The following is a 23,079-nucleotide window of genomic DNA, read 5'->3' as shown; positions in this document are numbered from 1 at the left end:
GATTCATTTGAGATTGTTCCATGTTACTTAATTTTTTTTTTTGTGGCTAAAAACAAGTAATCTAATCTCACTTACTTCATTTTCTCTCATACTTAACTCTCTATTATCTCTTTTACTTTATTCTCTCCTATATATTATAGTACTCCCTTTGGCTCACCTAAAATGGAGCATTTCCTATTCAGCATGAGATAATTTTATGCAATTTTACTTATGACCAATTTTTGTGGTGGATCTCATTTTCCACTAACTTATTCGCACTCACATTATTATATTATAAAACTAGTATATAAAAGTAGGATCCACATTCCACTAATTTTTTCAATTAACTTTTCATCACAATTCTTAAAACCCTTGTCCAGTCAAAATATGACAAAATTTAAGGAAGAGATGGAGTATTTTCATATTGAGTCGTCTCTTAAAAATACAAACTTTCTATTTTAAGAAGTGGATCCTACAATCTACTAACTCTATCTCCACTACCTTTTCTCTTCATCTATCTTACTTTACTATTTTTCTCCGTCCTCTCTCTTACTTTACTATTTTTCTCCGTCCTCTCTCTTACTTTACCAATTCTTCGTTTTTAATTTTATCAATTGTATATTAAAAACTCGTGCCGTTTCAAAAGTTTCTATTTATCAAAGACAGAGATAGTCTAAAATAGTAAATATATGAATAGTGATGGAATGAATGAATTGTTGTAAGTTTTGTGCCTTAGGTAATATAAATGGTATAAAGCTCATGAATAATGTTGTCCAAGGTCTTGAGCAAAAGCACCATGCTCTTAGATTTTAATGAATACAAAATCATAGGGAACCAATACCAAATTGTTTAAATCCCATTTTATTAATCCCCTTTTTCTCTTTACATAAAGTTATAAATAAAATATTAAGAGACTTCTTAGTATGGTATAATGGAAGGAATGACTATTTCTATATAGAATAGAACATTGGTTCTTAAAATTAAAAAAAAAAAAAAAATAAAGAAATAGAATTGAAATAGGAACATCATTTCATTCCGCTAGACCAAGTGGCTCCTAATTGACTTATAATATTGATAGAAATTACAATAGGAATCATAGGACAACATAAATTTATAAATGATACTGTCTAAATAATACTCCTTCCATTTCCAATTAAGAGTCACACTTTGACCGAACACGAGTTTTAGGAAAATGTAAAGAAAAGTTAGTTGAAAAAGTTAGTGGAATATATAACCCATTTTTATATATTGGTTTTATAATAAAATGTGAGTGAATTGAGTTAGTGAATTGTGAGACCTTCTTACTATTTATGATAAAAATAAAGTGTGATTCTTAATTGAGGAGGACCGAAATGGAAAAATGTGACTCTTAATCGGGGGTGGAGTATTCAATGAATGAAAACATATTTAATCACATGCCTATCTACGTGGTACTACTATTTGTGCTGTCGTTTTCTTATATTTTAATATGACATGTTTTTGCTAGCCGTAGGGGAATCCTACCGGCAACACTAAGTGGCCATTAGACACCACAGAGGGATGCTCAAGAAATAACGACATAATTTGAAAAGCAGAGTAAATTGAAATCATTATAAACATGAGACAGTTAGGAATGCAACTGCCTTCCTAAATATGCAGTAATTCACAGTACTCAAACTAACAATCTTCAACAATTTTAGTCCATTGAAAATATACACATCTTTTGGTAATAATTAGACCTCAATACTGTTTTGAGTGCTAACCTAATATCATTTTGGAATGTATAGTAGTATTAAATGTTTTTTTTATGATAAATGGACTTTCTATTTTATTAATTCATTTTACTCATATTATATTATGACATAGTTTTTTAATTTGATTTTTTCTATCGATATTCTTTTATAAATTAAAAATATATGCCAGATAAAACTTGACTGTAAATCATAACAAAGGAAGTATTAAATGAAAATTTTATTTTTATTAAGTAAAAAATGATTTTTTCTTCAAAATAAGGGGGAGGAGAGGAGAGAGAAACAATATTAGAATAAATTAAGGTGAGTTTCCTTTTTCACCTCATTACATTTATCAGTAACAATCAGCCGCCAGACACACACACACACACACTCAGTTAGCTCTGCAAATCAATCACCAACAATGGCGTTCGCATCTTCCCTCACTCCATCATATTCCTTACCAAATCTCTCTTCCTTGCCCAAGAATTCCATCACAACACTCAACAAGATCTACCCTTCCTCTCTCCTACATCGACCCCCCATTTTCAGGTATAAGATTCTCAACCAATGGGGCTCTTTCTTTTTGGATTTTAGCGTCTAAAGATTGAAGATTTTTTTTAGATAGTTGAGTACTAAAGATTCAGTTCTTGAGTTTCATCATATGTTGATTTTGCAGTGATATGTGTATGCCAATGCATGCAGCTATGTTTGGCTTTTTTTTTGAGAGCCCACAATTTAATTTTTAGCTTTAATAAATTCTTGATTCAATTCTATGTGGGCTTGCTGTAAATGGCGTCACATCTGCATTTTGGAGCTATAACCTTGACAGGGTGATGAATGTATGTATTGATAAATTTATGGTTTTCAGTTTTAGGTTCTGTATTTTTTCATCACACAAAATTGCAGTCACTTTTCTTACTTAAGCTAAGATTTCATACTTTGGCAATATTTTCAACTTCAAAGCTGGAAACTTGCATTCTTTATGATCTTGAAATTTATTTCTTGAGTTTCCAGGTTGGAGTTTTGTGGTGATTGATTTTCTGGATTTTGTTTAGTTTTAATATATCTAAACTAACTTCTGAAGACTGATTTGGGTCTCTTCGTCACAGAGTGTGCTGCAATTCTCAGTTGCAAGGAAGGGACTCGTCGAATTTTAACCTGTTTGCTTCAGTCACTAGTGCAGGTTCACCTAGAATTTTTCGTGTACTAGAACTCATGAGCATGTATCTTGTACTAATAAGGTGTCTAAATCCCTAGATGTTCTACTGGACGAAGCTGTCGAGCAAGTTAAACTTCCAAAAGGTGACACTTGGTCCATTCATAAATTTGGTGGCACCTGTGTTGGAACTTCTGAAAGAATACAAAATGTTGCTAACATTGTTGTTAAGGATGAGTCGGAGAGAAAATTGGTTGTCGTGTCTGCAATGTCAAAGGTGACGGATATGATGTATGATCTTATACACAAGGCGCAGGCTCGGGATGATTCCTATGTAACTGCACTGGATGCTGTTCTGGAGAAGCACAAGTCGACAGCAATTGATCTACTCAAGGGAGATGATCTGAACAAATTCTTGGCACGGTTGCATAAGGACATAAACAACCTGAAGGCTATGCTGCGTGCAATATATATCGGTATGTGTGTTTGTAGATAACGGCCAACACTTAGATATATGAGGTTTGATAAGAAATTACTCTGTCCTACCTATGCAAAAAATGCACTACTCAACAGTTTTAGTTATTCAACGTTACTGAATTATTCTCTTGCCTATAGAAAAAGGAATTAAATAGCGATTTGATTTTGTGGCAGTGTCGATCTATGCGTGGTACAAATTTAAAGTTCAATCATACATACTTATTTATTTGCTTTCACTTACTGACATGACCCTTCCTTGATGTTTGAGTTGCATTTGAGTATTGACAAGAATTCTTGATGTACTGCAGCTGGTCACGCAACTGAATCCTTTTCCGACTTTGTGGCTGGACATGGCGAGTTATGGTCAGCAGAATTACTGTCTTCCGTTATCAGAAAGGTGATTCATATATTCTAGGCATTTAATTATGAGTTTTCTGTACTTACCGATATAATTTTCTTTAAAATATTTGCTTGGTTTTTGTAGAGTGGGTTAAAATGTGCTTGCATGGACACTAGAGATGTCCTCGTAGTAAATCCTACAAGTTCTGATCAAGTTGACCCAGATTACGTGGAGTCAGGCCGAAGACTTGAGAAGTGGTACTCCCAAAATTCATCTGACATAATTGTTGCGACTGGGTTTATTGCCAGTACACCTGAGAATATTCCCACAACTTTGAAGCGAGACGGAAGTGACTTTTCTGCTGCTATCATGGGTGCCCTGTTCCATGCACGTCAAGTCACGATTTGGACTGACGTGGATGGTGTGTACAGTGCAGATCCCAGAAAAGGTTTGTTCCAGTTGTCTGCATACTTAATTTGTTAAAAGTCTAGCCTTTGAAGTCATTTCAGTAATATCCTCTTTCTCTTTGTTTGGGGCAGTTAGTGAGGCTGTGGTTTTGAACAAATTGTCTTATCAGGAGGCATGGGAAATGGTAAGACTTTTCTAGTAATGAGTCCTAGGTTTAGGCAATGTATCAGCCATTAATCAGTTTTATCTATGCAGTCATACTTTGGGGCAAATGTCTTACATCCTCGAACAATTATTCCTGTCATGAAATATGACATTCCAATTGTAATAAGAAATATTTTCAACCTCTCTGCACCCGGTACAACAATCTGTCGACCTGCTGATTTTGAAAATGAAGATGGATTGGAGTTTGCAGTTAAAGGGTTTGCAACAATAGACAATTTGGCCCTTGTAAATGTTGAAGGGTGAGCTTTCAATTCATAGAATTGTGATAGTTGTGGACTATTAAGTCAATGCTCGGCTCGTTCTTCCATCTCTGTTACATAGCTCTTAGTCACAAATATATTCTGCAGAACTGGAATGGCTGGGGTTCCAGGTACTTCTAGTGCTATTTTTGGTGCTGTGAAAGATGTAGGAGCAAATGTGATTATGATATCCCAGGTAGTTTTACTCACGTGTTTCCTCCATGCATAATGTTAACCTTTCATTGAGGATCTGATGAATCCTTCGACACAGGCCAGTAGTGAGCATTCCGTGTGTTTTGCTGTGCCTGAAAAAGAAGTCAAGGCTGTAGCTGCAGCATTAGAGTCTAGATTTCGCCAGGCCTTGAGTGCTGGTCGTCTTTCTCAGGTACTTATATGAAAAGTTTCACCACCTGAATAGTCTACCATGTTATGTCTGCTTTAAGAAAAATATAAGTATTTTACAGCGTGATTACATAATCGTTTCAGATAATCTCGTGGTCATCGAGTTCATTCATTGATGTTGTTCGATGGAGGGAGATTTTCCTCATTAATTGAAATACTAGTTAGTATGTTTGATGTAAGCACATCACTGATCCCCTCATCTGAAAAATGATACTCCTATTAAACTACATCTGACAGAATCTACTTCAACATATAAGCATATAAATTGGTACAGTTCATTCTTTATTTTATGCTCTTTAATAAAAGAATTACACTGGATGTGGGTAGAAGAAGTTCACATTTAATATCATAAGTGCTACTTCATTCTGCCTTGCTTCTATGTTTCATGTTACAAACAACTACTTGTTGTGATGCGAATACACGTGTAATCAGTAATACATTTGGGTTTTTTTAGAGAATCGTCAATATTATTTTACCTTTAAGCAAGCATTTTACTATTATTGTGTAGTTAATAATTGCTGCATATATGAAATGAATGCATTATATATCTTCTACAATAACTATCTATAATACTTATTCTCAAAATATTTGTAAGTTTAATTTCTTGATTATGTTGGACATCTTACAGATTGCGGTAATTCCCAATTGTAGCATTTTGGCTGCAGTCGGCCAGAAAATGGCAAGTACCCCAGGAGTTAGTGCCACACTTTTCAGTGCACTTGCTAAGGTATGAAAACTATCATATTTTATGGAGTGGTACTTAAGTTTTATGATACCTTCCTTGTACACATTTAATAGACCTACCACTCTATGGATTATCTATAAATACTATTTCAGTAGAGTAACACAGTAACTTATCACTAGAAAAGAATTATAAAGATAAATGCAAAATCATCTTTTTTTAAGGGGGGGGGGGGATCAGATGTAAAATCTTAATCATGTCCTTCCTTTTACAGGCTAATATCAATATACGTGCTATAGCCCAAGGCTGCTCGGAGTATAATGTCACCGTAGTTGTGAAACGGGAAGATTGTGTTAAGGCATTACGAGCTGTGCACTCCAGATTTTATCTATCCAGAACTACAATAGCAATGGGTATCATTGGACCAGGATTAATTGGAGGCACATTGCTCGATCAGCTAAAGGAACAGGTACACTTGGCAAACGATCACCCTTTAATCATTTGGCAATCAATATCCGTAACAATAGTCTTTTCTTTACTGATTCATTTCTTTTACCATCTACGTTTTGTCATCTGCATGACTTATTGGCTTATTTCTGATCTCTGTGCTTTTCAAATCGATGAAGATTATGCCTCCTTCATACACTTATGTATTTCATCTAACCATGTAGGCAGCAGTCCTCAAGGAAAATTCTAACATTGATCTTCGTGTGTTGGGTTTAACCGGATCAAAGACTATGCTCTTGAGTGATATGTAAGTTTTTGAATTTAACTACGATAACCAGTACACATGCCTTTGGTTTTGACAACCTTGCACTTGATTATTGCAGGGGAGTTGACTTGTCGACATGGAGAGATCAACTGGAGGAGAATGGGGAAAAGGCAGACATGGAGAAGTTTGTTCGGCATGTACACAGCAATCATTTTATCCCAAATACTGTCATAGTAGATTGCACTGCAGACTCATCTATTGCAAGCCATTACCATGATTGGTTGCGTCGAGGGATCCATGTCGTCACCCCAAATAAGAAAGCCAATTCCGGACCACTTGAGCAGGTACGGAGTAATGATCAATACTGAATCTGTGGTAGCTGAAGTTGTTCTGAACATCTTTCTAATCTATGTATGCATATGATCTTTTTCATACACAATTGATAATTCTAATGACAACTTTTGTCTTTTCTTTTTGAATTCCTCTTGTAGTATTTGAAACTGAGAACTCTTCAGCGACAGTCCTACACGCATTACTTTTATGAAGGAACTGTTGGAGCTGGTTTACCAATCATTAGCACTTTGCAAGGACTCCTTGAAACTGGGGATAAAATATTACGAATTGAAGGCATTTTTAGGTTAGTGTTCGACTCATTCCTTCTGTAGCTGCTTTATTTTGAGGCGGTTTAGCATCATTCATTTCTCAGTTTTTTAGTAAGAGAAGCTTCTGCTTATCATAAAGACTTATTTTACTTCATATGTGACCATGCAGTGGGACTTTAAGTTACATATTTAACAACTTCAAGGGTGCAAGGGCATTTAGTGAGGTGGTGAAGGAGGCAAAAGAGGCAGGTTATACCGAACCTGATCCAAGAGACGATTTATCTGGGACAGATGTTGCTAGAAAGGTATATCTGCTACATCATAACGCATATTGAATTTTGCCTAGCTTCTGGAAACTAATACCTCAGACAACAAATTCTCCTCATAGGGCTACCTTCTTTACCTCTACTAGTTTCATTTTCCTATGAGCAACTCCAGTGAGATAATTTTGTACTTGTCAAATGTTTGAATGGCACAGGTGATAATCCTTGCCCGAGAATCTGGGTTGAAGCTGGAATTATCAGACATTCCCATTCAGAGTCTAGTACCGGACCCACTAAAGGCATGAACAAACTCAATTAATGAGGCTCCTCAATCACTAGTACATATCTCTGATTCGATTTCTTATGGCTTGTGCCAGGATATAGCTTCAGCTGAGGAGTTTATGGAGCAGCTCCATAAGTATGATCAAGACTTGGCAAAGCAAAGGCAGGAGGCTGAAGCTACTGGAGAAGTAAGAACTTTTAAGCTTTATTTCCAGAAAGCATGCAAAACTTTGAATCATAAAATAACACCTAGTTAGGGGTACCAATGTTTCTGGGTGATGAGTGACCCTGCAGCGATTTGGTGGATATAAGAAAGAAATAAGAAACTATATATCTCCTTCTGCTGCCACACCTCCCGGTTGATGCACTCATGATTTGAAATATTTGAAGGTCTTGAGATACGTTGGAGTAGTAGATGTTGTCAACCAGAAAGGAACAGTGGAGCTACGCAGATATAAGAAGGAGCATCCGTTTGCCCAACTTTCTGGATCTGATAACATAATAGCATTCTCAACTCAGAGGTACGAGAAGCAGCCGCTGATTGTCCGTGGCCCTGGTGCTGGGGCTGAGGTGACAGCTGGTGGAGTATTCAGCGACATATTGCGCCTTGCATCATATCTTGGTGCACCATCGTAAGTTCAATGACAGCTGATCTTGAACTGGATGAAGGGTTATAATTAAACCAGTTTATGCCTGCCTTTTTGTATCTCTTCCCTGTCCAAGCCCGAGCCCTAAACCCTATTCCCATGAGTTTTCGTGGCCTCAATGAGTGGCATAACTACTGTAACTTCATAAGCAGATCATGTTGAGTAAGTCTTCATAGTGATGTTTGATGCTTTTAAGAGCAAGTACTAAGTAACTTGTATTCAACGATGACTAAGATAGTTGAGGTATCCTAGAGGAATGGGGTTGTATGTCTGGCTAATTCTCTCTTTGCAAAAGTTGATTATTTTCTTGACAGCAATATGAATTCTCATGTACACCATGATATTATGCGAAATGAAAACGGTATTGCTGCAGAAATTGCAGTCATGAAACCTCAATTCAGCTGGTAGATATACAAACTACAGCATGATCACTTCATTTTGATACCAAGGTAATATTTCGGGTCTCTGAAAAACCTGGTAATAGTTTCAGCCTTTTCAGTTGAAAGATCGGTGTTCTCCACAATGTGCTCCTTTGATGCCTTTGCTATTGCTTCAATGGAACCAATGGCTTGATTCAGCTGCAGATCGGAACTCATTTTTATACCACAACAAACAAAGGATGGAAAAGGGGAAAATCATCAGCAAATTGTATTATTACCGCAATGGCATCATGGCTATCAATCCCAGGGATAGATGTAACCACTTTGATGTAGACATCCATGGATTGAACTGACTTCTCCCTCTAAATTCACATGAACAATTTTTTAAGCATGCAATGCAGATGACATGACTTCTTAACGATTAACAGTAACAAGAAAAAGGATTGATCAACGAACCTCAGTTTTCAGTTTTGCTATAGCATCATGTTTCTTACAAACTGCAAGAACATGCCTTAGATAAATGTACAATTCAAGATCCTGAATAACGATGCTTAATTAACGATCTCACCTCCACGAGCATGTGCTATCTTTACGATCTTCTCGAATCCCATCTCCAAATCCTGCACGGGGATGAAAGTCGGCCTACCAAACTCCATGCCATGTCTGAAAAACAAAATGCAGATTTCTCAGCCAAGAACGTACTTAACAAAGCTTGAAATAGTTTGGAATGAGCCGAGAATTAACTAACTTGAAATATGAGCGTATGAAATAGTCATTCTGGTCCTTGGTTGGGAGGGTAACAACCACATAGAAATGGGCAAACTGTTCCTTTAACTTCTGAATTCTGCATCAAGCAGCAGACGAAACCTCATAAGAATCAATTTTATAACAAAATTTAGAAGATTGCATCTTCTTTTCTTGATTATTTGGAAGGTGAACATTATTCACTTGCTGAAGATGGATTCAGTGCAGCCAGAATCCCAGCTGGCCACGAATATAAAGGCAACGGACACGCCTCCACAGTTGAAGATGAAATCCTGAAAATGAAGCAACATTAAACCTAAGCATGGTGCATACGGAGGTATCCATGAGCTAGAGAAAAAGAGAGTACTGGAGCAATCGACACAAAATTCAGTCTAAAAGAATTCTCAGTGAGGAACGAAGAGATGAAGCTGATAAAGGATGGATGCTGCTCATCTTTCCATGTTGTGTTCATGATACAAACGCCATTGCAACCTTCACCACATTGAAATCCAATCACCGACAATCAGAAGACGAACTCAAAAAGCTGGATTCATAATAATAAGATCTATGTACTCATATATTTTTTGTTAAAAATGTGTGATTTTACATCCAGTTATATTTGGAAGGAGCAGGAAATAGGCATAACCTAACCATTTCCTCACAATCGCTGATAATAAATTCTACTGCATTTTCGAAAATTGAGCTGACAGCAGCAACATTTCGAAATCCAAGCTGATTTAGTGTATAAGCGTCAGATCCAAAGACAAAACCAGAATTTCTAACACTGGAAGAATATCTATGCGAGAATTAAAAAAAAATCCAAAACGGAACAAAATCAAATAAAACATAAATTATGCAGGAATCAGATTATCAAACGCGATACGGTAAATAGAAAGCAAATCACCGTTATTTGATAGTTGCGAAGGTGTTGATTCTCTGTAATCTGTCTCAGGATTCATGATTGCGGCAGATTGGCATTCGACGAAGCAGAGAAGATGCAATCCGCGACCAAAATGAAACTATATATACGCACTTTGGCGGGAAGAAGGATTTGGGACTAAAATTTAATTATTTCAAAATTTGTATCGGGTTGTTTTGCAATACATTAAGGAGATGTTTGGTTTGGCAAATAGGAGTATTAAATGCCCAAAAACAAACCTTTTCTCATGTTTGGTTTGTCAAATACCTTTTCAAGAGGGCCTGCAAAAATGCTGAAGGCCCGCCTCGTTTGTGCCCATTTCATTAGTTAAGGTATTTCCCCAATTTTGAAAGATACATTTTCTGGGCAAGTGTTCACTTTATTGAAAATCTGAAATAACCAAAATGTCCCCATCTTCTTCATTCACTTAAATTTGACGCCCAATTTTTCTAGCAAATTCACGCTGCTGTGTGCTCTCGTTTTCTCTCCAAATATTCATCAATTGGCATCGGATTCTCTCGGGACTTCGAATTAAATACCCACGACGACCAAGGTAAGCTTCCACCTGCGAATTTGAATCCTAATTTCGTGCGTGAAGCCCACAAATTTTTCTTGCGATTTTCGATTCAACACTTTCATATTTGTAACGATAATATGTGTTTCGTCCATTCTGCTCTCATAATTGACTATTTCTAGCATTGTGCTGCATATTCCAACTGAAAATTGTGGTTAAAACTATTCCAGATTCATATTTAGGGTGACAAATTAATTAAGGAATAATCGACGTTGAGTGCAACAAACTACAGTTATGGATGGATGAACACAATAATTGCAAATCAAATTTTTGAAAAATGATGATTCATAGTAGCGTGGGAGTTGAGTGGGTTTGGGGGTTAGAAATTTTAACCCAATGTATTCTCCTGTAAACAAGTTATCATATATGCATGCACCTAGCAATTACTGCAATTCAATAGCTCTTTTCCTCAATTTCGAAATCATATTTGTGAACTATACCTAATTGAAGTTGTGCTTCTGTGCAAAAACTGATATTGTTCCAGATTTGAATTGTTCAAGTGAGAAGCTCGGATCAGCAGATTTTAATTATGATGTCTTTGTGCATAATCTGTATTTGTTCCAGTTTTCTTAAGCTATGATGCTTGTGTGCTTAATCTGTTTTAAAAGCTTGTTCCAGATAACTCATTTGTTCTATTTGCATTCTATTCCTAGTTATTCATTTTTGTGATGTGTGTCATATTTGGAGTTTTAATTATCTACAAATCAAGAAACAAAACATTGGATTATCAAAGAATTAAAATTGGATAACTGGTTGATATCCTGTTCTTGTGTGTCAATTTTTTGAAGTGGTGGTTCTAACTGTCTACTCATATATGTTCTTCGTAGATGGATCGGCCTGCAAAATCGGACAAGACCATTGTGCAGATGTTAGAAGAGATAATGAGAAATTATTATATCGCCCGTCTTTGTATCATTTTTCTGATCTACACTAAGCTGTCTCAGAATAAGAAAAGGAAGCGTACTCAATTAGTTCTTCCTTATAGCCAGATGGACAGGGTAGACTTACAAGTCAGTCATCTGAATAGGTTAGTCGGTGTTACCGACACTGATTGCATAGTCAACCTTAGAATGGACAGGAATGCGTTTGGTAGATTATGCTCTCTATGCCGATAGCTTGGAACTCTTCGTGACAGAAGGTCTGTTTATATTGAAGAACAATTGGCCATATTCCTAAGCATACTAGCACACCATAAAAAAAATCGTATCACTAGATTTGACTTTTTGCGGTCGGGCCAAACTATTTCCTACTATGTAAACGAAGTTCTCCAGGCTATCATAAAAATGCACACGTTATTCATTGTGAATCCTGAGCCAGTTCGCGACGACTGTGTCGATTGGAGATGGAAACACTTCAAGGTATTGTTTCATCAATTGACATTAGTTAATATACATTCATCGCAATCGACTGATCATTTGCTATGTGTGTTATATACATTAATTTTCTTGTAGGGATGTCTTGGCGCTCTAGACGGTACGCATATTAGCATTTTGGTTCCTAATGCCCTCAAACCTCGATTTAGGAACAGAAAAGGACAGATAACAACGAATACATTGGCAGCTTGTGATCGAGATATGCGATTTACATACGTTCAACCGGGGTGGGAGGGATCTGCCGGAGACGCTCGTGTTTTGAGGGATGCGGTAAACCGACCTCATGGTCTGAGAGTCCCAATAGGTATTGTCTCCAATCTTTCTGTGTAAATATTTACTTGATATTGTGAATTTCTTTTCTAAACAAATTCCATTCCTCATACCTAGGGAATTATTACCTCTGTGACAATGGTTATGCCAATAGTAATGGATTTTTGACACCTTACCGAGGCGTTAGATACCACCTCAAAGAATGGGGCCCGAACGCTGATGTGCCTCAGAACCCTGTTGAGCTGTACAATATGCGACATACTAAAGCGCGAAATATTATTGAACGAGCATTCGCCGTGCTGAAGATGCGATGGGGCATACTCCGAAGTCCATCATTCTACCCCATCAAGGTGCAAATTCGTATAATTAGTGCATGTTTCTTGTTACACAACTATGTCCGGGGCGAGATGTCTGTTGATCCTCTAGAAACTCTTATCGAGGGTTGGACCGATGGACATGGAGTTGATGAAGACTCCAATGATGTTCCATACGTTGATTTCGTCGAAGCAACAAATGATTGGAGCAACTTCCGGGATCAATTAGCAACCACATTGTGGAATCAGGTCTAAGTTTGAATCTTCTATACTTGCATTGCTGATAAAAAAAAAATTGCATAATAAGAGTCTGATAATTTTATTTTATTCTTACGTAATTTCTTTTTGCAGCATATTAGGGGTGACTGATGATTTTCTCTCAGAGGATTAAAGTTGCAAATGAGATGCTTAGTTGGATTTGAGTTTTAGTATTCATGTGTTTAATAGGAAGACTGTTGTGATCTTTACTCTTGAACATTTCTCTATTTCCACTATGCATTCTTCAATAACTATATCTTGATCTTCATTTTAATCTCGCGTCCAGATTTCAAACACAATAGAGAAGGCTTGATTTAAATACATAACGAGGTTCGGTACAAATATTAAAAACAAAATAAATTCGTAATGCATTAGAAGGAAGATTGATGTAAATCCATATGCTTTTTTTAAGATGGTTGCCGCATTATAAGATGAAGATCTTTTTATATTAAAAATCACATTAAGTTGCAACTCGTTCATGCTCGAAAATACAATTTATATCTCTAACATTTGATATCAGATACTCTGATATCAAATGGTGGTCACTAAGTTATCAGACATTTGCAATCATAAATTAATGACAATTGAAATTCACCAAATGATGGTCACTGAGTTATCAGACATTTGAAATCAGGAATTAATGACAATTGAAATACACCGCATAATTCGAACTACACCATTATCGTAGAAACATAGTATATTACAAGTTAAAGTCAGACAAAATACTTTAGAAGTTCTACAGATCACAAATGTCATTACACACAACTACTCCTAAGGTCGACACTGGCACATTGTCCATGAAATCCAAATACGTCAATTGTTTTGGCATTGCAAGCCAACAAAAAACGGCGACAAATGCAGATAGGGTTCGACCACAAAAACAATAGACAGACTACACAACCTAGAAATATTTTTCGAGAGCTCGGATGACATAAGCAAGGCGATCCTCATCTGGCATACCAAGGAAAAAGTCCAAGCGCTCAACCTTCTCAAGTATCCACCCGCCTACATCAAACTTCTGCTCACGACTGAGATCGGGCAGCTTTCCCAGTTGCTCGTACACATGTTTCCTTGATTGACTGAGATCAAACTCATATCCAATGCGTTGTGCCAGAGTGTCAAGCCTCTTGTTTGTGTCGTCATGCACTTTCTCCAGCATGTGGACCAGGCCTTCAATGCCCATCTCAATCTTCCTTTTTTTCCCTCCACTGGTAGATGTGGCCTTGGTGGGATTGTTGTGCCCAGTACTATCAGCTGCCGAAGGTGGAGTTTGAGTTCCATCTACCGGTGCCGGAGTTGGTTGGTCGCCCAAGTTGAAGTCAGCACCTCCTGTGCCAATTGATTCTTGGATATTCTCCAGAGAGTGTTGAGAGTGCAGCTCGTTGACAGAGTCCATGAGATTCTCAGTGAAGGTACCCGAAGCACGATCTTTACCAAATATGATTTGCCAATACGGCCATAACGGCCAGCCTTTCTCCCTCATGAAACGAGCTTCAGGCTCAGCCTGCATATATCAACCTACCCATCAGCAAATCATGGTTCTTCATATGTAATCCCACAGTGACACCCATCACCAATGCATGAAACATTAAATATAAATTATTCAACAAACATCTCATTGGAGAAGTAATAATTTCGTGTAACTTCACCTAGCATGCATATCAAATTTAATCACTACACAATTCCTTATGCAATCATTAATATATAGTCGGCAATCTAAAAATAATATTAACATATCCAAAAAACAACAAGTAGCAAGTGCAATCCAGTTGCCACATTTCATAAACACTCTATCTACTGCCTAAAGTCATAATTCACATTGCAACACAACAATTATATATTCAATAAGAGAACTAACCTTCACAATTTGGTCCCATTGATCGTCATCGCACTCAAATTTGTAGTCCCCCTTCGAATTAAACCCTACGCCGCTCCTGTTTAGAATTTTCTCCAACAACCCGGAGCTTTTTTTCCACGCTGAAAGTCTGGACATGATGTGCGGCGTTCCTTTGATATTAGCTGTGGGAAATTGAATGCGCATGGCATCTTCGAGCTTTGTAAGGAAGCCAGTTCGAAACCCATTGTCCGACTTCCAGCCAGTAGCAACAAGCTCGTTCAGATGTACGACGAGGGCCTCCTCCTCTCGTTCAGTCCAGCTTCGCCTAGTGCGATCTCCTTTCGGCTTCCTCACACGTCCCAAATGAGCATTGATCTCTTTAAAGCCGAACAAGACAGCAACAAGCAAAGTTTGTAGAAATTAAAATGAAGAGAGTAAAACCAATATAGGTAGGGCAAAGCTCAAATTAACACAAGAGAATAAAGAGATATGAAGTAGGCTACATACGTTGAGTGCTTTGGGAATTCTCCAAGCTCAGTTGGGATCTCTTTGATGTCATCTACAGAAATAATGTCATACAAGGAGAAATCAGTGCGTCGTCATTCAAGGTAACAATATTATTATTGTGTATACCTCTTCACAAAATGGGAAAATCAGAGTTAAAAATTGGCCAAGAACAGAATTACCGCGAAGAGAGAACCAACAAATGTGATTTCTCGGGTTCTCCAGCAAATTGAAGTGAAATCGATACTCAAGCCTGCGAAGAGGCGAAATCTTGATGAAGAGATGGCGAGGAGGCTGTGAAATTTGGCGGGGCATCACTAAATTTATTTCTAGGGTTAGATGAGGATAATATTGGAAATAAGAAAAATATATGAGGACATTTATGGTATTACATGCTATTCTTAATTGCCTAAAATCCAAACCAAACATCCGATTATAAACTATAGAAACCATAAAAGTCAAACCAAACAATAGAAATATTTCTCTCTTGCCATGAAAAGGTAATCACTAACAAGAGCCATCCCTTTTCTTGAGAAACCATATTTGTCAAACCAAACAAATCCTAAAACTTTAGATAGCTGAGTGTAATTTCTAATTAAAGGGTTTGTAAAAAATAAAAATAAATAAAAATTATAGTAGTCCTAGTTTTCAGCTGGAAGAAAAATGCCGACGGCCGCCGTGAATGTCGCTGCCGCTTCCTTACCGCCTCCCAAACGCCTCTTGTTCGACCGTCGCTACGGTTGGATGTAAGTCGTAATAAATTACTTACGGTTTTTGTTACAGTCGAAGTATACTCACTATTAATTGAATTACAGATTGGATGAGTGGAAAGAGCCATCTGTGGAAGCCTTATCTGGTGGCCGCGGAATGTATGAATTTTCATATTTCTTGTTGAAAATCATCTAAATGTTATTTGGTTACGAGACAAATTAATCTGTAATTTCATGAGTAATTTATTTCGAGCTCACTTCTGATAGAGAATACTTAAATTTGGGTGTTTTTTATTTGCGTTTGAAGGTTCTGCGTCATTCCTCTAGCAAAAACATTGATTCAGAAGGCATCTGAAACGGTAAGAACCCAAATCTCCATATTTGCTTCCTTTGTTTGGTTGATTGCTTGCTGAAGTAAATATAATTTGGAGTTTTATTTGGTAGAAGTTTGGGGTGTTATTATAGCTATTTCCCATTTTAGATTTGGCTGATTACTTGCTGAAGTAAACGGCTTTCATTGCAGTTGGGGTGTTATTATGGGTATTCCTCATTCTTCCATATTTAAATGGTAGGCTTTTCCAATAATAAAGGTTTTATTATGATATATTTAAGAGGTAATTGGGAAATTTGAGAATTACTGATAAGTGTTATGATGTCCAAATCATAGGTCATCTGTGCAGTCAAGGTGGTAGTGTATTCTTTTGTCAAGATAACTCTGAGAATTTAGAGCTTGATTTAGTGTCGTTTACTTCGGGTGGTGAGGAAACGAAGGCCAATAATGTGGAGGAACCAAGTCTAGTTCGCTCTGAAATCAGAGTTGATTATTGAAAGAGTATGCTGATCAATCCCCTTAGACTAAGAAGCTGCAAGCATTGGATTATGCTTTATCATTTGTATCGGCATGAAGAGACCATTCTTCTATGCTAAATCAGAGGTGTGATTAATGTAGAATGGAGAAAAGCAGCCTTGTTCAATAAAATAATAACGGTTAATTGCCAAGAAAAAGAAATTGGCACATGAAAACAAGTTTGTATTTTTTGCAAATAAAAAGAGCTCTAGTCCATGCATCCTATTCTTCCTGAAGTATCTTCTTGCTGTGTCATGATAATGCAAAGCACCCTCTCTTCTCTTGGCTTCGTTTCACTTTCAAGTTTCGTCATGTCTCGGCTAAGGCTACTGCTCTGTGTCTCAGGCAAAACAGTGAAATTGTTTATCCAGCTGGTTCTTCTTGGCCTTGATGATGGGGTACTGAATTCCTATATATGTAGTTGAATACTCTCTCATCCATTGGTCTCTGTAATTCCAGCATCAATTTTATTATTAGGATCAACTCCTCTCCGTCCACTCTGTGTGGCATGGCTTGGAATTTGGATGCGATTGTTGCTTAGTTGGTCCTGGTAAAAGAGTTCTCACATCACACACTAGCATTCCTGTTTCGTATCTCACGCTGCAGAACTTTCTCTAATCCGCTTCATAATCAGCTTCACTTTGTTGATAGACTTCTGACCCCCCTCGATATAACGTTACTACATTCCTTTTTTGAACTGCATATATACAATGTCATTTTTGTTGCAAAATCTTGCTTTTCTTTTAAAAAATCGATAACTGATAAATTCATATATGCTCTTCAACAGGTAAACTTTGTTGGGAGTTCGACACTGGAAGTCCTCGAAAGACCAGAATTGCTCTCACCCAAATCTCTTCAAGCCACACTCACTCATCAAATGCAAAAATTCAAGTCTTCTGTAAATAATGCAAAACTAGTTACTATGGCGCCGGCAAGAAGTAGCAAGATGGAATCGACTCCCATCCCGACTGATCGGCCTAAAGGAAACACTGGATCACATACTGATGGGAATGTAGGCTAAATTAGTACCTGGCCTGGATATTTTTCACAGTATTGATCTCTCTTTCTTATGATATGATTCTCTCACAGAGTTCTTGAATTTTTTTGTACCTGCAGTATATTTCATTGCTTGTTAGTTGTCTCTCCTTGATTTCTATTAGTAGTAGATACCGGAAACGGCACAGGCAAGTTTGACATATCTCGTTTTTTCTTCAATTAGTATTATTACTGCGAAGGGGAAGAAAATTTAACAAAGCTGCCTGTACCTATTACTAATTCATGTCAAATTTATGGTTGAACATTTACAAAAATGTCAAAATCCCAAATCTAGATTGAAAAATGTGTACTAGACTACACGTGCGTCAATACTGATCACAATCTCTTGTATCCACTCAATTTGCAGATCACTCGATTTTCCCTCAAAATCTATAAACCAATGCGTAAGAGAATCAGAAGAGATACCACTGGTAGATTCTGTAACGAACAATCTTACAAAGCTCAAACTCTCAAAAACTGCAACAAAGATCATTAATCCAACTCCCACAAACATAAAGAAAATAAAAAATCTACATCCCAATTTTGTGTTATCCTTAATCTTCATCACCACTCATTCCCATTTCCCACCTCCTTCCCATAAAATGCCCTCCATTGCTTTAACTAGAACAGCGCCGCCAAGACCGCCGTGCGTCAGCCTCTCCTCTTCCACCTCTCCATCCGCCTCCGCCGCAGCTCCTAGAAAAAGACCCAATTTTTGCTTCTCTCTATTGGGTTTCAAGCCGAAACGCTTCCATTTTCTGAAGCCATGTTCTTCACTAAGAGAAACCAAGAAATCACAGCAGCAAACACTCCCCAAGACTCCCAACACAGCTCCACAGAGCCTTAGGAGATTCTTGAATTTCAACCCCAGGAGCGAGAATGATGAGAATAGGGACGGCGATGCGGCGGAGGAGGATGGCGGAAGCGGAGACGACGCTGGCGCGATTAAAGGCACAATCTTGGCTGGGCTTCTGCTTGTGGGCGTCGTTGGTGGATTTGGGGTTGTTGGGTATGTGTACAGAGAGCAGATCAATGCTTTCTTGACCCAGTTTTCTGGCTTCATTGAAGGTGGGATTGTCGAGCCTTGTTTGTTGTTTTTTCATAATTAGTAGTAGTAATTGGGTTGTAGGCTCAAGATTGGATCTTTTGCTTGATATCTGTGGTTGGCAGAGAAATCTCAGCTCGAAGGGCTGCTGTAGAAATAAATCGTGAACAAATTTGGGGAAAATGATGCTTATGAAAAATGGGATTTGTCTGAAGATGGCAATGATGCATGCTAACTGGTTACGTGTGTTGGAGGTTTGATAGATCATTGTGAACATTAGTTTGAGATGAGCATTGTGATTTAGAATTGGAATTTTTTGCTTTATGGGAGAGCAATCTCAGCCCTAATGGCTGTTGTAGGAAGTAACCGTTAACGAGTTTGGGGAAATTGAGGCTTTCTTGATTTGACATATGCTTGTGAATAGTGAGATGTGTTTGATCTGGCAATGATGCATGTGATTGGAAGTTTGATCATTGTTATGATTAGTTTGAGATGAGCATTGTGATTCAGTATTGGAATGAGGATTACTTCAGATGGCCCTAAGTTAGATTCTTCACATTTAAATATACGAGGTTCAGAAATCAGAATACAAGAATTTGAATTTCGGATTGCAATTTTCATGTTGTGCTCATTATTTACCAAATCAATATATTTCAATTACTTCTTGTAGTTGTTAAATTTATGTGGCCTACTGTATTTGAATTATGACTAAGGAGTATTATTCCAATCCCATTAGTTTCATCTAGTTTTGTAGAAAATTGTGTTTATCAATTGTAAGGCACTTGTATAGAATTAGCTATTGCTTGCTATAACTGACACTCTTCCATTCGAACTCTAGTTTCTTATACGGGCTATATAATCAGTTTCGTCTTTGTAAATCTTGAATAAATCCACTCTATTGTTACCCTCATCTGTTTGTTTAAAAAACAATGTATTTGATTCTAATGTGTTGTTGTTTACTATTACAGGTTACGGTGCAGCTGGATATGCCCTTTTCGTTGCAGTTTATGCCGGGTTAGAAGTAAGAAACCAGATATCATGTTGAGCATTTGTTGCTTCTAACTACTTCAATGTTCGTTTCTTATGTTATCTTGATCTGCAAATACTGGCGTCAAATCTTGATATATGTTATGGATGACCTTTATTGTTTGTTCGACTCTTGGAACCATCAGTTCCTGCACATGAGTCAGAGTCTGAAATTCACAATGAATTTATGCGAGTTATTATTTTCTGTGGTGTAGATACTTGCAATACCAGCCATTCCATTGACTATGTCCGCCGGTCTTCTTTTCGGCACGTTTACTGGGACCATTATCGTCTCTATTAGTGGCACAGTGAGTTTCAAATAGCTTGGATAGATAGAAAGGGTAATGCTGCAAACTGAGTATTAAGCCGTCTTACTTCCATTTCAGGTGGCAGCCAGCGTTGCATTCCTAATTGCCAGATATTTTGCTCGTGAACGAATTCTAAAGCTAGTCAAAGGAAACAAGAAATTTCTTGCAATAGACAAAGCTATTGGGGAAAACGGTTTTAAGGTTGTTACTCTTCTCCGTTTGAGTCCGCTGCTTCCATTCTCTCTTGGAAATTACCTCTATGGACTTACATCAGTCAAGTTCGTTCCATATGTCTTAGCAAGGTCAGCTCCTTTTTCTTTTTCAGTTTTCACGTACTTCTTTATGCTGTTGAAACTAATGCATTTTCTTGGAAGTGAATGTGAAATGGCTCATAATACTGCGTACAATGAGTGTGATAAGTGATAACGGATATTGTCTGTTCGACACATTATACATATTCTTGTCCTATTAGACATTAAGTGAGAACGTCCATTAGACCGAAACTTACATTAGCTAAGCTGCAATAATCTTCTAGTTATTTAGTGATGTGAATATTGCTGATTAACTGAGAAATTATTGTAGATGAAATCAAACCTTAGCATGTTTGGGTCTATTATGAAGAATATAGCTTCTTCGATTTTTTCTTGAGCAGACGGCATGTGATTTTAGTACAGTAACCATTAAATATGTCTTGACGTGAAGTCCTGTTCTTGCAGTTGGTTAGGTATGCTCCCTGGAACATGGGCGTACGTGAGTGCTGGCGCGTTTGGTCGAGCAATACTTGTGAGTCTCTAACCTTAAGGGCGTTTATCTCTTTAATTTTTGTATCACATGTGAAGTTTGCTCGTGTTTTCTCAATCCAAGATTTTGGGATTATGCTTCTATTTTTACTGACAAGGATAGAATCATACTGCAACTATTTATCAATTATCTCCTAAAAAATGTTGGAGTTCAAGATTGATTAATTTCTTCGTGCTTGTTCACGAGCTAACGACCCGACTTTTTGCTTGTCCAGCAAGAGGAGTCTGGGGTAGGAGGGTTAAGTGGAGGGAACGGTCAGCTGTGGACACTCGGGATTGGGCTATTAGTGACAGCGTTCGCAGCAACGTATGTAACACGACTGGCCAAGGTAACCCTACTAAATTGTGGTCTATGGCTCAAGATCCGGATCCAAACACTACCAAAATTACAAATACGCCATTATACGAGCATGATTGACTCGGATAAGAGTGCTCTCTGATGGATCCCGACACGTCTGATACATGTGTTTGTGTTGTCATGCAGGATGCCGTGAAAGATATCGAGTAAAGAAGCATCAAAATATTGATAGATGAACTGTAAATTGGGTACTAATTCATAAAAAAAAAAAATTATGTACCGCTCTCTCTATATATCTTCTCTTAAATAAGGGAGATAGATAAATTGTTGTGCCCTATGACGGTGTATCATCATTTTTCCACATTACCTTTTTATTAGCATGAGGAGTCTTGGATGAGATTCATCTCAAGATTCGAAAATCAAATTCAATCATTTATTTAGTGCATATTTGGTAGCAATTATATGATAACTCTATGCACCATAAGTTAGCATGGTTGATCCTAGACAGTGTAACAAGCAACGGTGCTTGGTGGAGTAAGATAGCATTCAAGATAATGGGTCAAAAAAACCTTTTATATCCTTGTGAATTTTTTTTTTGGTGCTAAAGAGGGCCGTAACCCTTTAAATTAAATTACGAATGTCTAACAAATCTTGAAAAAGAAACACCAATAACATCTGCAAAAAGCAATTTAACTACCTCTCTAGGTGGAATTAAAATAAAAGAAAATCTACATGTAAAATAAGACTATCTTTAGTGAACCAGTCAGCTACTTGATATCATCCGACGTATTTGATGTTCCACTCTCAGTCTAATAGTATTATCCGATGTATCACATGGATTAAGTCTCTTGTGAATTGTGGTTAATGAGTTAGCTCCTAAACACTTACTAATTAAGTAAGCATAGATATAAATTAAGTTGTAATACAAATTTTTTTTGGCATATGTAATACTATAATTTAAATTGTGATTTTATTAGCATCTTTAATGCTTATTTATTGAAAAAGTAGTAATTGTTACTTCGTTGGTTCGGATGTGATTTTTTAAAGATTTTTTAACCAATTTAGCTAAGTAGTAATGAATAATAAAGTACTTAAATAATGGAGTAATTATTAATTGAAAATCTACACAAATATAAAACCTTTACTTTTACACCAACTTCGTATTTTTTTGGGCTTCAAATACCTCTTGGCCTTAAATGCCTTAATGGAGTATGTTTTTCTAGGTCCTCAAGTTTTCATAAATCGTCTCCATTTAGCTTTGATGATAGGTACTCTCTCCCTCCCGATCCGGACTGTTTTTTTTTTTCTTTTCTATGAACCATTTTGTCAAAAATTGTAAATATGACACATGATAAAATATAATGTACCATGGAAGATTTATAGGTTGGCAGTTGGCACCAAACCGAAATTATTTGAATGGATGGCTTCATAATCTATAGTAATATCTGCCACTCAAGCATCTCCTTTGTGGATGCATTTGATTCTTTCTTTATAATTTGTTCATGATTATACCTAAAAATGTATAAAAAGGGATCATCCTATTGGCACGGAGTTGAGAATACATACATGGCATTTTTTTGCCCAACCCAAACCTGACAGCAACATAATTATAAATTTATATTGAAAGTAATATTAAGTGGAAGAAGACGGACAAACTAGTTGATTTATGCGTTAAAAGAATCATGAAATACCATGAATGTAAGTCAATATT

At 37.1% G+C, this 23,079-nt stretch overlaps 5 protein-coding genes across 7 annotated transcripts; 3 read left to right on the top strand and 2 right to left on the bottom strand.

Moving 5' to 3' along the window:
• The first annotated feature begins 2,034 nt into the window (after nt 1–2,034).
• Nucleotides 2,035–8,404, top strand: LOC148923735 (bifunctional aspartokinase/homoserine dehydrogenase 1, chloroplastic-like). The gene is made up of 18 exons (XM_089061240.1): nt 2,035–2,240; nt 2,801–2,874; nt 2,949–3,323; nt 3,633–3,721; nt 3,809–4,112; nt 4,204–4,256; nt 4,328–4,536; nt 4,645–4,732; nt 4,808–4,921; nt 5,567–5,665; nt 5,895–6,089; nt 6,292–6,374; nt 6,451–6,676; nt 6,824–6,969; nt 7,104–7,239; nt 7,413–7,496; nt 7,575–7,667; nt 7,870–8,404. The coding sequence occupies exons 1-18, from the start codon at nt 2,113–2,115 to the stop codon at nt 8,113–8,115; spliced, it is 2,742 nt and encodes a 913-aa protein (XP_088917366.1). The 5' UTR covers nt 2,035–2,112; the 3' UTR covers nt 8,116–8,404.
• Nucleotides 7,102–10,368, bottom strand: LOC125207167 (DNA ligase-like protein). Its single transcript, XM_089061241.1, has 8 exons — nt 10,155–10,368; nt 9,618–9,742; nt 9,455–9,543; nt 9,255–9,350; nt 9,075–9,169; nt 8,963–9,003; nt 8,785–8,868; nt 7,102–8,704 (listed from the first exon to the last, which is right to left on the bottom strand). The coding sequence occupies exons 1-8, from the start codon at nt 10,207–10,209 to the stop codon at nt 8,555–8,557; spliced, it is 735 nt and encodes a 244-aa protein (XP_088917367.1). The 5' UTR covers nt 10,210–10,368; the 3' UTR covers nt 7,102–8,554.
• Nucleotides 10,369–13,637: 3,269 nt separating this feature from the next.
• LOC125206753 (uncharacterized) lies at nt 13,638–15,574 on the bottom strand. The gene is made up of 4 exons (XM_048105986.2): nt 15,482–15,574; nt 15,303–15,354; nt 14,817–15,172; nt 13,638–14,462 (listed from the first exon to the last, which is right to left on the bottom strand). Exons 2-4 carry the CDS (start codon nt 15,352–15,354, stop codon nt 13,860–13,862), a joined length of 1,011 nt encoding a protein of 336 aa, XP_047961943.2. The 5' UTR covers nt 15,482–15,574; the 3' UTR covers nt 13,638–13,859.
• Nucleotides 15,575–15,784: 210 nt separating this feature from the next.
• On the top strand, nt 15,785–19,963 carry LOC125205545 (uncharacterized). Of its 3 annotated transcripts, XR_007173773.2 has the most exons (7): nt 15,785–16,045; nt 16,115–16,168; nt 16,317–16,368; nt 16,533–16,549; nt 17,202–17,254; nt 17,334–17,406; nt 17,644–17,758. XR_007173773.2 is itself a non-coding variant. In XM_048104563.2 (6 exons), the coding sequence occupies exons 1-5, from the start codon at nt 15,963–15,965 to the stop codon at nt 17,245–17,247; spliced, it is 252 nt and encodes an 83-aa protein (XP_047960520.1). In that variant the 5' UTR covers nt 15,785–15,962; the 3' UTR covers nt 17,248–17,254; nt 17,644–17,777. The 3 variants fall into 3 exon arrangements, 2 of the variants coding, with proteins under 2 accessions (XP_047960520.1, XP_047960519.1); XM_048104563.2 differs by lacking the exon at nt 17,334–17,406 and having other exon boundaries at nt 17,644–17,777; XM_048104562.2 differs by lacking the exons at nt 16,533–16,549; nt 17,202–17,254; nt 17,334–17,406 and adding an exon at nt 19,905–19,963 and having other exon boundaries at nt 15,789–16,045; nt 17,644–17,906.
• Nucleotides 18,282–21,813, top strand: LOC125205544 (uncharacterized). Its single transcript, XM_048104561.2, has 7 exons — nt 18,282–18,959; nt 19,905–19,957; nt 20,178–20,270; nt 20,349–20,572; nt 20,987–21,053; nt 21,286–21,399; nt 21,555–21,813. Exons 1-7 carry the CDS (start codon nt 18,494–18,496, stop codon nt 21,576–21,578), a joined length of 1,041 nt encoding a protein of 346 aa, XP_047960518.1. The 5' UTR covers nt 18,282–18,493; the 3' UTR covers nt 21,579–21,813.
• Nucleotides 21,814–23,079: the final 1,266 nt, after the last annotated feature.

This window comes from Salvia hispanica, chromosome 6, assembly GCF_029641045.1.
Source record: "Salvia hispanica isolate PSC_SH4W2 chromosome 6, Shi_PSC_v1, whole genome shotgun sequence".
Classification (NCBI taxonomy): domain Eukaryota; kingdom Viridiplantae; phylum Streptophyta; class Magnoliopsida; order Lamiales; family Lamiaceae; genus Salvia; species Salvia hispanica.
Note: the sequence above shows the minus strand (reverse complement) of the source record. Positions and strands in the feature narration are given on the sequence as shown.